The sequence below is a fragment of the Pseudophryne corroboree genome, chromosome 1 (assembly GCF_028390025.1).
Source record: "Pseudophryne corroboree isolate aPseCor3 chromosome 1, aPseCor3.hap2, whole genome shotgun sequence".
Taxonomy (NCBI): Eukaryota; Metazoa; Chordata; class Amphibia; order Anura; family Myobatrachidae; genus Pseudophryne; species Pseudophryne corroboree.
In genome coordinates, this window is record NC_086444.1 from 419,729,753 (window position 1) to 419,743,836 (window position 14,084).

A 14,084-nucleotide genomic window follows, 5' to 3' on the forward strand; every position below is an offset into this window, starting at 1 on the left:
GCTTTGTCCACCCTATGGGAGGATTCCCAGCGTAACCTGTCCGTTGGCGGGAAAGGATACGCCATAAGAATCTTTTTGGAAATCTGCAGTCTTTTATCTGGAGATTCCCAAGCCTTTTCACATAACTCATTGAGCTCGTGTGAGGGGGGAAAAGTTACCTGCGGCTTCTTTTCCCCATACATATGAACCCTCCTGTCAGGGACTGGGGTTTCCTCTGTGATGTGCAACACATCCTTAATAGCTATAATCATATATAACGGATGGATTTAGCCAATTTTGGCTGTAACTTTGCATCATCGTAATCGACACTGGAGTCAGAATCCATGTCTGTATCCGTGTCAATAATTTGGGATAGTGGGCGCCACTGAGACCCTGTCGGCCTCTGCGACATAGGATCAGGCATGGGTTGGGACCCTGACTGTCCCGAGGTTTCAGCTTTGTCTAACCTTTTATGCAAGGAAATAACATTATCATTTAAAACCTTCCACATATCTATCAATCAGGTGTCGGTGCCGTCGGCAGAGACACCACATTCATTTGCTCCCGCTCTGCTTCCTCATCAGACATGTCGACACAAGCGTACCGACACACCACACACACAGGGAATGCCCTTTTTGAAGACGGTTTCCCCACAAGGCCCTTTGGTGAGACAGAGAGAGAGTATGCCAGCACACACCCCAGCGCTATATAACCCAGGAATAACACAGTAACTTAATGTTAACCCAGTAGCTGCTGTATATTGTGTTTTTTGCGCCTAATTATGTGCCCCCCCCCCCCCCCTCTCCTTTTACCCTTTTCTACCGTGATCTGCAGGGGAGAGCCTGGGGAGCTTCTTCTCAGCGGAGCTGTGGAGAAAAAATGGCGCTGGTGAGTGCTGAGGGAGAAGCCCCGCCCCCTCGACGGCGGGCTTCTGTCCCGCTAAAATACATATCTTTTTGGCGGGGGCTCATACATATATACAGTGCCCAACTGTATATATGAGTACTTTTGCCAACAGATGTCCATATGCTGCCCAGGGCGCCTTCCCCTGCGCCCTGCACCCTTACAGTGACCGGAGTATGTGAGGTGTGTTTGGAGCAATGGCGCACAGCTGCAGTGCTGTGCGTTACCTCTTATGTGAAGAACGGAGTCTTCTGCCGCAGATTTCGAAGTCTTCTTGCTTCTCATACTTACCCGGCTTCTGTCTTCCGGCTCTGCGAGGGGGACGGCGGCGCGGCTCTGGGATCGGACGACGAGGGTGAGATCCTGTGTACGATCCCTCTGGAGCTAATGGTGTCCAGTAGCCTAAGAAGCAGGACCTAGCTTCAGAGAGTAGGGCTGCTTCTCTCCCCTCTGTCCCACAATGCAGGGAGTCTGTTGCCAGCAGAGCTCCCTGAAAATAAAAAACCTAACAAAATACTTTCTTACAGCGAGCTCAGGATAGCTCACTGAACAGCACCCAGCTCGTCCGGGCACAGATTCAAACTGAGGTCTGGAGGAGGGACATAGAGGGAGGAGCCAGAGCACACCAGAATCTAAATTCTTTCTTAAAGTGCCCATGTCTCCTGCGGAGCCCGTCTATTCCCATGGTCCTTACGGAGTCCCCAGCATCCACTAGGACGTTAGAGAAAAGTGTTCTAAAGGTAATTGTGAAGAAAGGATGATGTAATCCTTGGCAACAAAGCAGTACTTATGCTTTCACGTACTAATCTGCGCTGTATGGGCAGCACTGGCATTTGGGACATTCTTTACACGTACCTTTTGTATGTCTTAAATGTTCTCCTTTGTGTTTAAAGATCAAAACAGGTTGTCTACATTTGCTGCTAGACTCCTTAGTGTCATTTAAAACCTACGGTAGCCTTATCACCAGCATCTCTCTTCATTAACAGGGTATGTTCCAGTTACCCACAAGAGCTGATTGTCCCAGCCTGGATAACAGATAAAGAATTGGAGAGTGTTGCCAGCTTTCGCTCCTGGAAGCGTATTCCTACTGTGGTGTACAGGTAAAACTACAGTGTAGTCTGATCACACTCTCATAACCCCAGTGCTCAGAAACCCACATTATTATTTACTTTTTTACACTAAGGAATTCTTCCTTGGAATCATCCCAGCAATGGGTTACTAACTAAGCCCTCCTTTTCCCACATTAGTGCATCTGTAGACATACCTGCTTCTTCAGGGGGCGAGTGTTTTTCTTTTCTTTTAACATGCTCCCATGCTGGTCACTCTGCACGGTCAGTTATGTTGTCTTATTTCTATCCTGTTTACCTTCCATACAGGCACCAGAGTAATGGAGCTGTTATTGCCCGCTGTGGCCAACCTGAGGTCAGCTGGTGGGGGTGGAGGAATGCTGATGATGAACATCTTGTTCAGTCTGTGGCCAGGGCATGTGCCAGTGACAACAGCAGAAGCAGTCCAGGCAAAATGGCTAATGGAACCTGCCCTCGTGGCCATGGTAATGGAGGTGTACTTACAGATGTTGACTTTGGTAAGAGTACAAAACTAGTGCTTTTATTTATTTCCAGTTCAAGTGAAGCCTTAATTTATTATCCATTTATCCTAATATAGTTATTCTGGTTGCTTTGCGTTGTGTACTGTTATGTAATGATTTGCTTTTCTGTTTTTCCTGCAGACTCATCCATGTCAAATACTCTGCCATCTGAAAGCCCTTCTGTCCAGCCAAAAAAGTTATTGATTCTTGATGCCCGATCCTATGCTGCTGCTGTGGCCAACCGTGCCAAGGGTGGAGGCTGCGAGTGCCCTGGTGAGACTAGACTCTACATATGGGGGTTACATTTGGGGGCTCTTTTGTGGTATACACTGGAGTACTTGTGGACTATCTTTCTTGCCGTAGGATGTTCACGCCAGAGTTTAAAGGAATAATTATTTTGTTGCTGAAGCAAAGCAGAGTGGGGGTTGGTATTGAACTTGTTATCCTATGGGGTAGATGTATGAAACTGCGAAATGGAAAGGGAGTATTATCAGTACACATTATGTGCGCTGATACCGCTTCCCTCCCATGTATTACTGTGGCAGTGTGTGCTCAGTGACAGGGAACTTCTCTAACCCCACCTCTAGGCACTGGAGCTCAGTTTGTAAGTTGGTGCCTGCAGAGCAGGTCACTAACAGGTGGGGCTGCGCTAGGCAGCCCTGAAAAGAGCTTTTTAAGAAGACTTCAAGGGCTGCAGCACTGTTTATACGATTCTGACATTATGTGCTGCGGCTCCCTCACCTCCCCATCAGTGCTGCATACTCCCGCGGCCGGGTTCCAGGATGCTTGCAGCGGAGGCACATTGGTCATCAGGCACACCACCGCTGACTCTCTCCAGGATCGCGTGGCTGCACATCAGGGAGGAGGTAAGAGGGTCCCCCAGGTGGAACCCCCCCAGTAAATCGTGGTCCGGTCGCGGTCCCAGGAGATGGACCGCGCCGCTGGCGTGGACACTGTACTGCACAGGGACCCCACTATATCCACCAGGGCAGGGAGCACAGGTCGGATTTACTAAAATCCGTTTTACATAGGCTCCACAGTACCCGGTGGTGAGGACCAGCATAGGGAATAAGGCGCTGACCTGTAGCCCCTCCCCCAGCTCCGGGCGCCCTCTACTGCTGGTGTTCCCGCCCTGGAGCTGCATTTCACTCTCCCTCACTCCCTGACAGAGAGTTTGGCGCCATCTTCACTAGTAGCTGGGCTGATCTCCTCTGTAAAGCCGTCTGTCTCATCAGCGCTGTGCATATATAGTGCTACACAGTATATACGTTTTTTTCTGTGTATTTCAGTCACCTCATACCGCTTAATTCCTCTGTTTGTGCCCTGTATTTACTGTCACATAGCACAGGGGGTTATTTGCAGGTATTGTGTTTGTATGGCTATATTGTACTGTTACGCTCTAAGGCTACATTCCCCATGATGTCTGCCACACAGGGCGGGAAATCCGCGGACACTCCTGCATCTTGCAGTGCTGGCACCGCGGATTGCCCTGAGGGGGAAGTGTTAGCTGCTGGTTCAGGAGCTAGGTGCCATACACCTCCCAGTCAAACCACAGCACCTGTGGCCAATCAGGACCCACCTTAGGCAGCGTTCTCAAGTATGCTGAATACGTTTGTAACACGTCTTACGCCCCTTGTGGGACCTCCTGTGCCATTACAGCCACATATTGTCCCTGTAGTTAATCCGCCCTGGGCGGACACTCTGTCTACCCAGTTACAACAATTAAATCATTCTTTGGTTAGACACAAGTCTATCCCACGCCCCTCTGGGGCCAACGGGTCCTCTAAGCGGCCCATTTCTTCCTCACAATCCACTAATATTTCGGATAATTCTTCCTATGAGGATGGGGAATATACTGATCCGTCAGACACTGATACAGTTGCTTCTGATGAGTAAACTACATCCCTGGTTGATGTTCCTGACCTAGTAGAGGCTATTAAGTTGATTCTCCAAATAGATGATGAGATCGAGCCTACTACTCCGTCTAAGATACCTGATAAGTTCAAACGTCAGAAGGTTACTAAAGTAGTCTTACCACATTATGACCATTTAATTGACATACGTCAGGAATCCTGGTCGTCTCCAGGCAAGAAGTTTTCCCTGTCTAAAAAGATGCTAGCTCGTTATCCTATTCCTGCAGAGTTGAGTAACAAGTGGGAAACTCCACCGCCTGTGGACTCTCATGTCGCACATCTTGTGGTGTCATCTACTCTGCCTATCACCACTGTCACTTCACTGAAGGAACCGACGGATAAGCGTGTGGAGGGTTGCCTGAAGTCTATTTACTCTCTTACCGGTGCTGTACATAGACCCACTATGGCAGCCTCCTGGGCTGCAAAAGGAATTGAAGCATGGGTTCAGGCAATGGAGGATGAGCTGCCTCAGGATTTTTCTGACACTGCCAGACAATATCTGTCTTATATTACCACAGCCTCCCACTATATTCAGGAGGTGGCCTCTGATGCAGGTGTAATGGCGGCTAAGGTGTCTACTACGTCTATCTTGGCTCGCCGAATTCTGTGGTTGAGGTTCTGGAAGGTGGACCTGGACTCCAAAAAGACCTTGGAGGTGCTCCCTTTTAAGGGAGACATCCTATTTGGGGAGGATCTGGACAAGATTGTGACTGACTTGGCGACTGCCAAGACTGCGTACTCTTAGCCTTCTGCTCCAAAGGCTAAGAGTACCACTTTTCGTTCCATTCGACCTCCAGGAAAAGCAAAAGGTCAGTCGTACCAGAGACAAGCTCGTGCTTCCAAAACCACTAAGCCCAAATCTAAACAATCCTGGGCCGCCAGTCAGCCTGCTTCCAAACAAGACAAGCCTGGTGCATGACGGGGCGGGCCTCCCCCTGGGGGACCCCAGGGTGGGAGGTCGACATCTGCAGTTCACCCAGGCCTGGTTAAAGACCACTTCGGACGCCTGGGTGCGGGAAGTCATCACTCACAGGTACGCAATATCTTTCAAGAAACGCCCCCCTCGCCAGGAGTAGTAGTGCCGGTACCTATGTCTCAGAGAGGCAGGGGGATACTATTCGACCCTATTTCTAGTTCCAAAGCCAAGTGGGTCCTTCCGGCATATACTCAACCTCAAATCATTGAACAAGTTTGTGAGAGTATCCAAATTCTGTATGGAAACTCTGCGCTCTACTGTGCTGGCCATGGAACCCGAAGACTATATGGTATCCCTGGACATACAGGATGATGCTTACCTGCACATACCTATTGCCATGTCACATCAGCAATATCTGCGGTTTGCTATTGGCAACCTACATTATCAATTCTGGACCTTGCCTTTTGGATTGACCACGGCCCTTCACATCTTCACCAAGGTCATGGCCGTGATGACGGCCCTTCTCCGCTGTCAGGGAATCAGGATCCTGCCGTATCTGGTTCACTTGCTGATCCTGGCGAACTCCCAAGAGGTTCTCCTCAGTCATCTGGAACTGCTGATCCAATTCCTACAAGTCCACGGGTGGCTCATCAACTGAAAAAAATCTTCACTGGTCCCTGCTCAGAGCATGGTGCACCTAGGGGCACTGCTGGACACACAGCCAATGATTGTTTTTGTCTCCAGAGAAAGTCCTGAAACTTCAGGACAGGATCAGATATTTCCTCTTTCGCCCAAGAGTGTCGATACACGCGGCGATGCAAGTACTAGGCCTCATGGTGTAGGCTTTCGACATGGTAGAGTACGCTCAATTTCATTCCCGCCCTCTGTAGTGGGACGGCCTGCCTTATCGTTTCAGGTCTCAAATGATCTCCTTGACTCCAGAGGTTCGTCTGTCAGTGAGCTGGTGGCTACAGGACTAACAGTTGAGCAGGGGCCGTCCTTTCTGGATCTCCAACTGGGTCCTCCTGACAACGGATGCCAGTCTGCGGGGTTGGGGCGCGGTGTTGGAGCAACACTCTCTCCAGGGTCGATGGACCAGGGAGGAATCTCTTCTCCCAATAAACATTCTGGAATTGCGGGCAGTGTTCAATGTGTTGACACTGGCCCTGCCTCTAGTACAGAACAGGCCGTTCAAGTACAATCGGACAACGCCACCACGGTGGCGTACATAAATCAAGGCGGCACTCGTAGCTGCATGGCAATGCTGGAAGTATCAAAAATCCTCCGTTGGGCGGAACACCATCTGCCAGCAATTTCGGCAGTGTTCATTCCCGGAGTCCTCAACTGGGAAGCGGATTTCCTCAGCTGTCAGGACGTTCACACCGGAGAGTGGATTCTTCATCCGGAAGTCTTTCAACTTCTAGTGGACAAGTGGGGCCTAGCAGATGTAGACCTGATGGCGTCTCGACACAATCACAAGGTTCCAGTCTTCGGATCATGGACAAGGGATCCTCAAGCAGCGTTCGTGGACGCACTGGCAATTCCATGGAACTTTCGGCTGCCATACGTGTTCCCTCCAGTATTACTCCTGCCCAGGGTACTACGGAAGTTCAAACAAAGAGGAATACTGCTTCTAGTCGCTCCAGCGTGGTCCAGACAGCATTGGTTCTCAGACATGCAGGGTCTATCGATAGTGTCCTCTTCTACTTCTTCAACGCCCAGACCTCCTCGTTCAGGGCCCTTGTGTCTATCCGGACCTGGCCAGACAGGCTTTGATGGCGTGGCTCATGAAGCGTCACTCCTGAGGGCCAAGGGATTCTCTGAGGCTGTTATTCAAAGTATGTTGAAGGCCTGCAAACTGGCTTCTGCATGGATTTATTACAGGGTCTGGAACTCTTACTTCACATGGTGTGCTGCTAAGAATTATGATGCCTATTTGTTCAGAACTTCCAGGCTTTTGGCTTTTCTGCAACAAGGCCTAGACTTAGGCCTTCGTCTGGCCTCCCTCAAGGTTCATATATCTGCCTTGGTGTGGTTTCAGAGAAAAATTGCGTCTATTCCTGACGTTCATACTTTAATTCAGGGTGTTTTACGGATTCAGCCTCCCTATGTCCCTCCTGTGGCTCCATGGGATCTGTCTTAAATGCCCTACAAGAGTCTCCATTTGAACCTCTTGAGTCTGTGGACCTTAAATGCCTTACGCTTAAGGTCGTGTTTCTGCTGGCTATTGCCTCTGCTAGGAGGGTGTCAGACTTAGGCACTTTGTCTTGTCGTCCACCCATTTTGATTTTTCACCGTGACCGGGCAGTTCTTCGAACTCGCCCTGGTTATCTAGCTAAGGTGGTGTCATCTTTCCATCTTAACCAAGAGATTGTGGTTCTGGCTTTTATCTCTTCCGGTTTGTCTTCCAAAGAACGGTCTTTGCATGTGATACGGGCTCTCCGTATCTACGTGCAGAGGACTGCCTCTATCAGGAGGTCAGATACCCTGTTTGTACTTTTTTGGTTTTCACAAACGTGGCTGGCCTGCGAATAAGCAAACCTTGCCCAGATGGATTAGAATGGTGATTGCACAAGCCTATGTGCAGGCTGGTCTTCCAGCTCCTGCTGCTGTCAAAGCCCATTCTACTCGGTCTGTTGGATCTTTTTGGGCAGCCCGTCATGGCGCGTCCGCTGAACATTTGTGCAAGGCGGCTACGTGGTCCTCGGTGAACACGTTCATTAGGTTCTATTCCTTTGATACTTCCGCCTCCCAGGATGATTCCTTTGGACGCCGGGTTCTTGTGCATCCCCTCCCATGAGGAACTGCTTTAGGACATCCCCGATGTATTCCCTGAGGAATCCTAGTGTACCCCGCTGCAGAAAAGGAGATTTATGGTAGATTTACCATGGTTAAATCTCTTTCTGCGAGGTACACTGGATTACACAGTCCACCCTGACGCACTTAGCTTCTTTGGGTTTGTATGGCATTAGCCTCTGGTCCCTTCTCCCATCGTGAGAATGTGGTTCTATGTGACTAACATCTACCGTCTCTTTTTTTTTTTTTTAAATTCAATAGTTTTTATTGAAAGTTTTTTGTTTATCAAACATACAAACCCCCCAACAAACAAGAAACAATACAATTATAGCAGTTATACGACAATTGACAATTTGACCGTAACATAATGGAAAGGCAGGCAAAAGAATCATGGACATATATATTAATGGCATGTCTCAAATATGCCAGAATGTATGCCAAGTCACATAAAATAGACGATGATATGGGCTCACAGGCGCCATATGAGCCCCTTCCGGAGATTAACAAGGATATGCGAGATGGCAAACAGACTGAGCACAAAAAGTATATATCACACAGACCTCAAATATATCACATCAGAATAAAAAGCAAAGCCAACAATACCTTCCCCAATTGCCTCAATTTAAAATAAAATATATATATATATATATATATATATATATATAAAAAACAAAAAGCAGAAAAACCCCTCCAAAATAAACAACCCACAAAACTCCCCACCCTGTATAACCTAACCCCAACCCAGGCATACTTGGATCCCTAAACTCCTACAACTAAGCTACCCTAACTAAAATAAGTCCCCTCCCCCCAAAACTTGGGGACAAAGGATTAAATGGCCATAAACTGGAGTAAAATGGTTCCAGCTCTCCCGCTAAAGAAGATTAAAGATGGGATACCCTACAAGAAGTTGAGTACAGGATATACAGAAAAGTTTAACTGAAAACACACTGGCACAGTACAAAACAAATTTAAAAAAAAAAACGAAAGAAAGGGAAAAAAAAACCAAAAACAGGACTGACAAATAAGAGCATCTTGGCTAAGCAGCAAACTTGAATATTGAAACTTGTCAGTCCGGCCATGATGTAGCTCCAAAAGGGAAATAGTCCGATGGATCAGCAGCCCGGCTCCAACAGAGAGTTATAGGAAAGCGATCCCAAGGAAAAAGCACCATAACCCACAGGTCTAGGACAACATCAGGGGTTTTTGAGCAAGATCCCAGGGACAATGCAGTAAGTTCAGCATATCCAAAAGGCAAGTGACCCGAAGCAATGGAAACGATCCCAGCAGAGGGAGGCAGGGAATCCATAACTTGATCAGCAGCCGGTACCATAATGAGGTGACGCTCCGCAGAAAGCCTTTTACTGCCAGGGTGCACAGGAGATAAAGTAACAGTCAGCATAAGAGGATCCTCAGCAGCAGGGGCTAAAATGGTTGTAATATTGGAGAGCGATGCGGGAAGAGCCACAGAAAGTGAACGGGTATTCAAACGCCCACCGAACATATCCAGTAGTCTCTGCGTTGAGTCAGCAATAGCGGACACAATGTGTTGCAAGGAGCCGGCCATCATATTAGTACAAGCACGCAGATAAGCGGCAAGTCAGCAGCGGCTAACACACCACCGGAGCTCCCCGCCAACAGCAGCAGCAGCAGGAGATAGATTAAAAGTCCGGAGATAGAAGAAGACAAAACGGCTGCTGAGTGCTTCCACCGGCCAGGCACGCCAGCGGGTATGGAAGAAATAAATTCAAGCAGAAGGGCCTTCACAGTGCACCAACAGTAATGCAATCACCGGAGTAGCAGGAGACAGAAGAACTACGGACCGGATGCCAAACTGTGTCAGAGCCGCCAACACCCTGATCAGCACGTGGAAGAGATCCCGCCGAGCACGATGCAGGCACACAGCGGAATAATTCACAACGGAGTCTGTCAGCATGTACTAGGATAGAAGAGCTTCTGTTGTAAATGCTCCAAATGCAAATAAAGTCCCAAAACAGGATAGTTTAACAGGATAGATGCGGGAGAGCTGAAAAACACGTCCTTCACCCAGCTACTCCAGGCCACGCCCCCATCTACCGTCTCTTTTACCTGCTACTGCATTGGACTGGTTAACGAAACTGAGCTCCAGTGCCTGGAGACGGGGTTATAATGGAGGCGGTGCAATGCATCCTGGGAACAGTCAAAGCTTTAGCCTGTTGGTGCCTCGGATCAAGATCCAATTCTACACCCCGATGTATTCCCTGTGGAATCCAGTGTACCTTGCAGAAAGAGATTTAACCGTGGTAAGTCTACCATAAATCTCCTTCTGCCACATGTAAAAAAAAAAAAACACCCAGTGGAGAGAAGCACTGGTATTAGTAATTTTTCTTCCTTAAATTATTAATTTGCCACATGCATCGCAGATCATCACTGTCCATGGATTTGAATGGCAGAACTGAAAATCGGGTAGTAGATGTATACCCTGCATTGCACAAAGGAAAGCTACTTAGAGTAGTATATAAAATGTAACTAATTAAAATATACTAGACAAATGTACTTAAAATGATCATAAAAACAGTTTCTTCCATAACCACTAGGTCACAGCGTTGTCCAGTTTCAGGGGCATTTTGTGCAAAATCGTACTTGTTTTTGCACCAGCAGAAATTAGGGTTTTCTCTTACGTCCTAGAGGATGCTGGGGACTCCGTAAGGACCATGGGGATAGACTGGCTCCGCAGGAGACATGGGCACTAAAAAGAACTTTAGATATGGGTGTGCACTGGCTCCTCCCTCTATGCCCCTCCTCCAGACCTCAGTTTGATACTGTGCCCAGAGAAGACTGGGTGCATTACAGGGAGCACTCCTGAGTTTCTCTGAAAGAAAGAATTTTGTTAGGTTTTTTATTTTCAGGGAGCCCTGCTGGCAACAGGCTCCCTGCCTCGTGGGACTGAGGAGAGAGAAGCAGACCTACTTAAATGCTAGGCCCTGCTTCTTAGGCTACTGGACACCATTCGCTCCAGAGGGAGTCGGAACGCAGGTCTCCCCTCGCAGTTCGTCCCGGAGCCGCGCCGCCGTCCTCCTCACAGAGCCGGAAGATGGAAGCCGGGTGAGTATGAGAAGATAGAAGACTTCAGAGGCGGCAGAAGACTTCAGATCTTCTCTGAGGTAACGCGCAGCCATTGCTCCCTCACACAACACACATGGCAGGCACTGATGGGTGCAGGGGGGGGGGGGGGGGGCGCCCTGGCTGGGCAGCAATTTTAAACCTCTAGGACTGGCACAAATATATATATATATATATATATATATATATATATATATATATATATATATATAGGCTCTGCGGGCTGTATATAGGAAACCCCCGCCAGTTTTTAAAGAAATCGAGCGGGACCGAAGCCCGCCGCTGAGGGGGCGGAGCTTGATCCCTCAGTACTCACCAGCGCCATTTTCTCCACAGCACACCGCTGAGAAGCTGGCTCCCCGGACTTTCCCCTGCTGAACACTGTGACAGAGGGTTTTAAAGAAGGGGGGGGGGGGGCACATAATTTGGCGCAGTGAATATATATATATATAATAAAAGCACTATATCTATCTGGGAATTTTTTCCAGGGTCATTGGCGCTGGCATACTCTCTCTCTGTCCCTCCAAAGGGCCTTGTTGGGGAACTGTCTCCAGATTAGAGATTTCCCTGAGTGTGTGGGGTGTCGGCACGCGTGTGTCGGCATGTCTGAAGCGGAAGGCTCTTCTAGGGAGGAGGTGGAGCAAATGAGTGTGGTGTCTCCGTCGGCAACGCCGACACCTGACTGGTTGGATATGTGGAATGTTTTAAATGCAAATGTGAATTTATTACACAAAAGGTTGGACAAAGCAGAGTCCACGGAATGTACAGGGAGTCCAGCCCTGCCTTTCACTATGTCGCAGGGACCTTCTGGGTCTCAAAAGCGCCCACTATCCCAAGTAGTAGACACTGATACCGACACGGATTCTGACTCCAGTGTCGACTACGATGATGCGAAGTTGCAGCTAAAATTGTCTAAAAGTATTCATTATATGATTATTGCAATAAAAGATGTGTTTCATATCACTGATGACCCCTCTGTACCGGACACGAGGGTCCATATGTTTAAAGAAAAGAAGCCTGAGGTTACTTTTCCCCCTTCACATGAGCTAAATGAGTTGTTTGAAAGGGCTTGGGAAACTCCAGACAAGAAACTGTAGATTCCCAAAAGGATTCTTATGGCGTATCCTTTCCCGGCTAAGGATAGGATACGGTGGGAATCCTCCCCAAGGGGGGACAAAGCGTTGACACGCTTATCCAAAAAGGTAGCGCTGCCATCTCAAGATACCGCAACCCTCAAGGATCCTGCTGATCGCAGGCAGGAGACTACCTTGAAGTCAATTTACACACATACTGGTACATTACTCAGACCGGCGATAGCGTCGGCTTGGGTTTGTAACGCTGTAGCAGCGTGGACAGATACCTTATCTGCTGATATTGATACGCTGGATAAGGAAACCATTTTATTGACCCTGGGTCATATTAAGGATGCGGTCCTATATATGAGGGATGCTCAGAGAGACGTGGGCCTACTGGGTTCCAGAGCCAACGCTATGGCGATTTCTGCTAGGCGAGCCCTATGGACCCGACAATGGACGGGTGATGCCGACTCGAAGAGGCATATGGAGGTTTTGCCTTACAAGGGTGAGGAATTGTTTGGGGAAAGTCTCACGGACCTGGTTTCCACAGCTACTGCAGGTAAATCAACTTTTTTGCCTTATGTTTCCTCACAGCCTAAGAAAACGCCACATTATTAGATGCAGTCCTTTCGGTCGCATAAATCCAAGAGAGTACAGGGATCTTCCTTTCTTGCCAGAGGTAAGGGCAAGGGGAAAAAGCTGCCAACTACAGCTAGTTCCCAGGAGCAGAAGTCCTCCCCGGCTTCTACAAAATCCACCACATGACGCTGGTGCTCCGCTGAGGGAGTCCGCCCCAGTGGGGGCACGTCTTCGACTTTTCAGCCATGTCTGGGTTCAATCACAGGTGGATCCCTGGGCAATAGACATTGTTTCCCAGGGTTACAGGCTGGAATTCGAAGAGGTGCCTCCTCGCCGATTTTTTAAATCGGCCCTACCGGCTTCTTGCCCAGAGAGGGAGGTAGTTTTAAATGCGATTCAAACATTGTGTCTTCAACAAGTGGTGGTCAGAGTTCCCCTGCTTCAGCAGTGGATGGGGTATTACTCAACCCTGTTTGTGGTCCCGAAACCGGCTGGTTCGGTTAGACCCATTCTGAATTTAAAATCCTTAAACCTATACTTAAAAAGGTTTAAGTTCAAGATGGAATCGCTCAGAGTGGTCATAGCCAGCCTGGAGGGGGGGGGGGGGGGGATTATATGGTGTCCCTGGACATAAAGGATGCATACCTTCATGTCCCCATATATCCTCCTCATCAGGCGTTCCTGAGATTTGCTGTACAGGATTGTCATTACCAATTTCAGACGTTGCCGTTTGGGCTTTCCACGGCCCCGAGGGTTTTCACCAAGGTAATGGCGGAAATGATGGTGCTCCTGCGCAGGCAGGGAGTCACAATTATCCCGTACTTGGACGATCTCCTAATAAAAGCGAGATCAAGAGAGCAGTTTCTGAACAGCGTATCACTCTCCCTGAAGGTGTTGCAGCAGCACGTCTGGATTCTCAATCTACCAAAATCACAGTTGGTTCCAACGAACCGATTGCCTTTCTAAGGCATGTTTCTGGATACAGAACAGAAAAGGGTTTTTCTCCCGATGGAAAAGGCCCAGGAACTCCAGAGCTTGGTCAGGGACCTGTTGAAGCCGAAAAGGGTGTCGGTGCATCAATGCACTCGAGTTCTGGGAAAGATGGTGGCGTCTTACGAGGCCATTCCATTTGGCAGGTTCCATGCGAGGACTTTTCAGTGGGACCTTCTGGACAAGTGGTCCGGGTCCCATCTACATATACACCAGATGATCAGCCTGTCCCCAAGGGCCAGGGT

General features: G+C 48.7%; 1 protein-coding gene across 10 annotated transcripts in view; it reads left to right on the forward strand.

The window, feature by feature from the left end:
• Positions 1-14,084, forward strand: part of MTMR3 (myotubularin related protein 3) — a 191,957-nt gene that overhangs the window by 132,606 nt on the left and 45,267 nt on the right. For all 10 annotated transcript variants that reach the window (XM_063913365.1, XM_063913366.1, XM_063913367.1 and 7 more), the window contains exons 9-11: positions 1,869-1,982; positions 2,259-2,467; positions 2,612-2,743. In XM_063913365.1, coding sequence (XP_063769435.1) covers positions 1,869-1,982; positions 2,259-2,467; positions 2,612-2,743 — 455 coding nt within the window. The remainder of the gene's footprint in view (positions 1-1,868; positions 1,983-2,258; positions 2,468-2,611; positions 2,744-14,084) is intronic.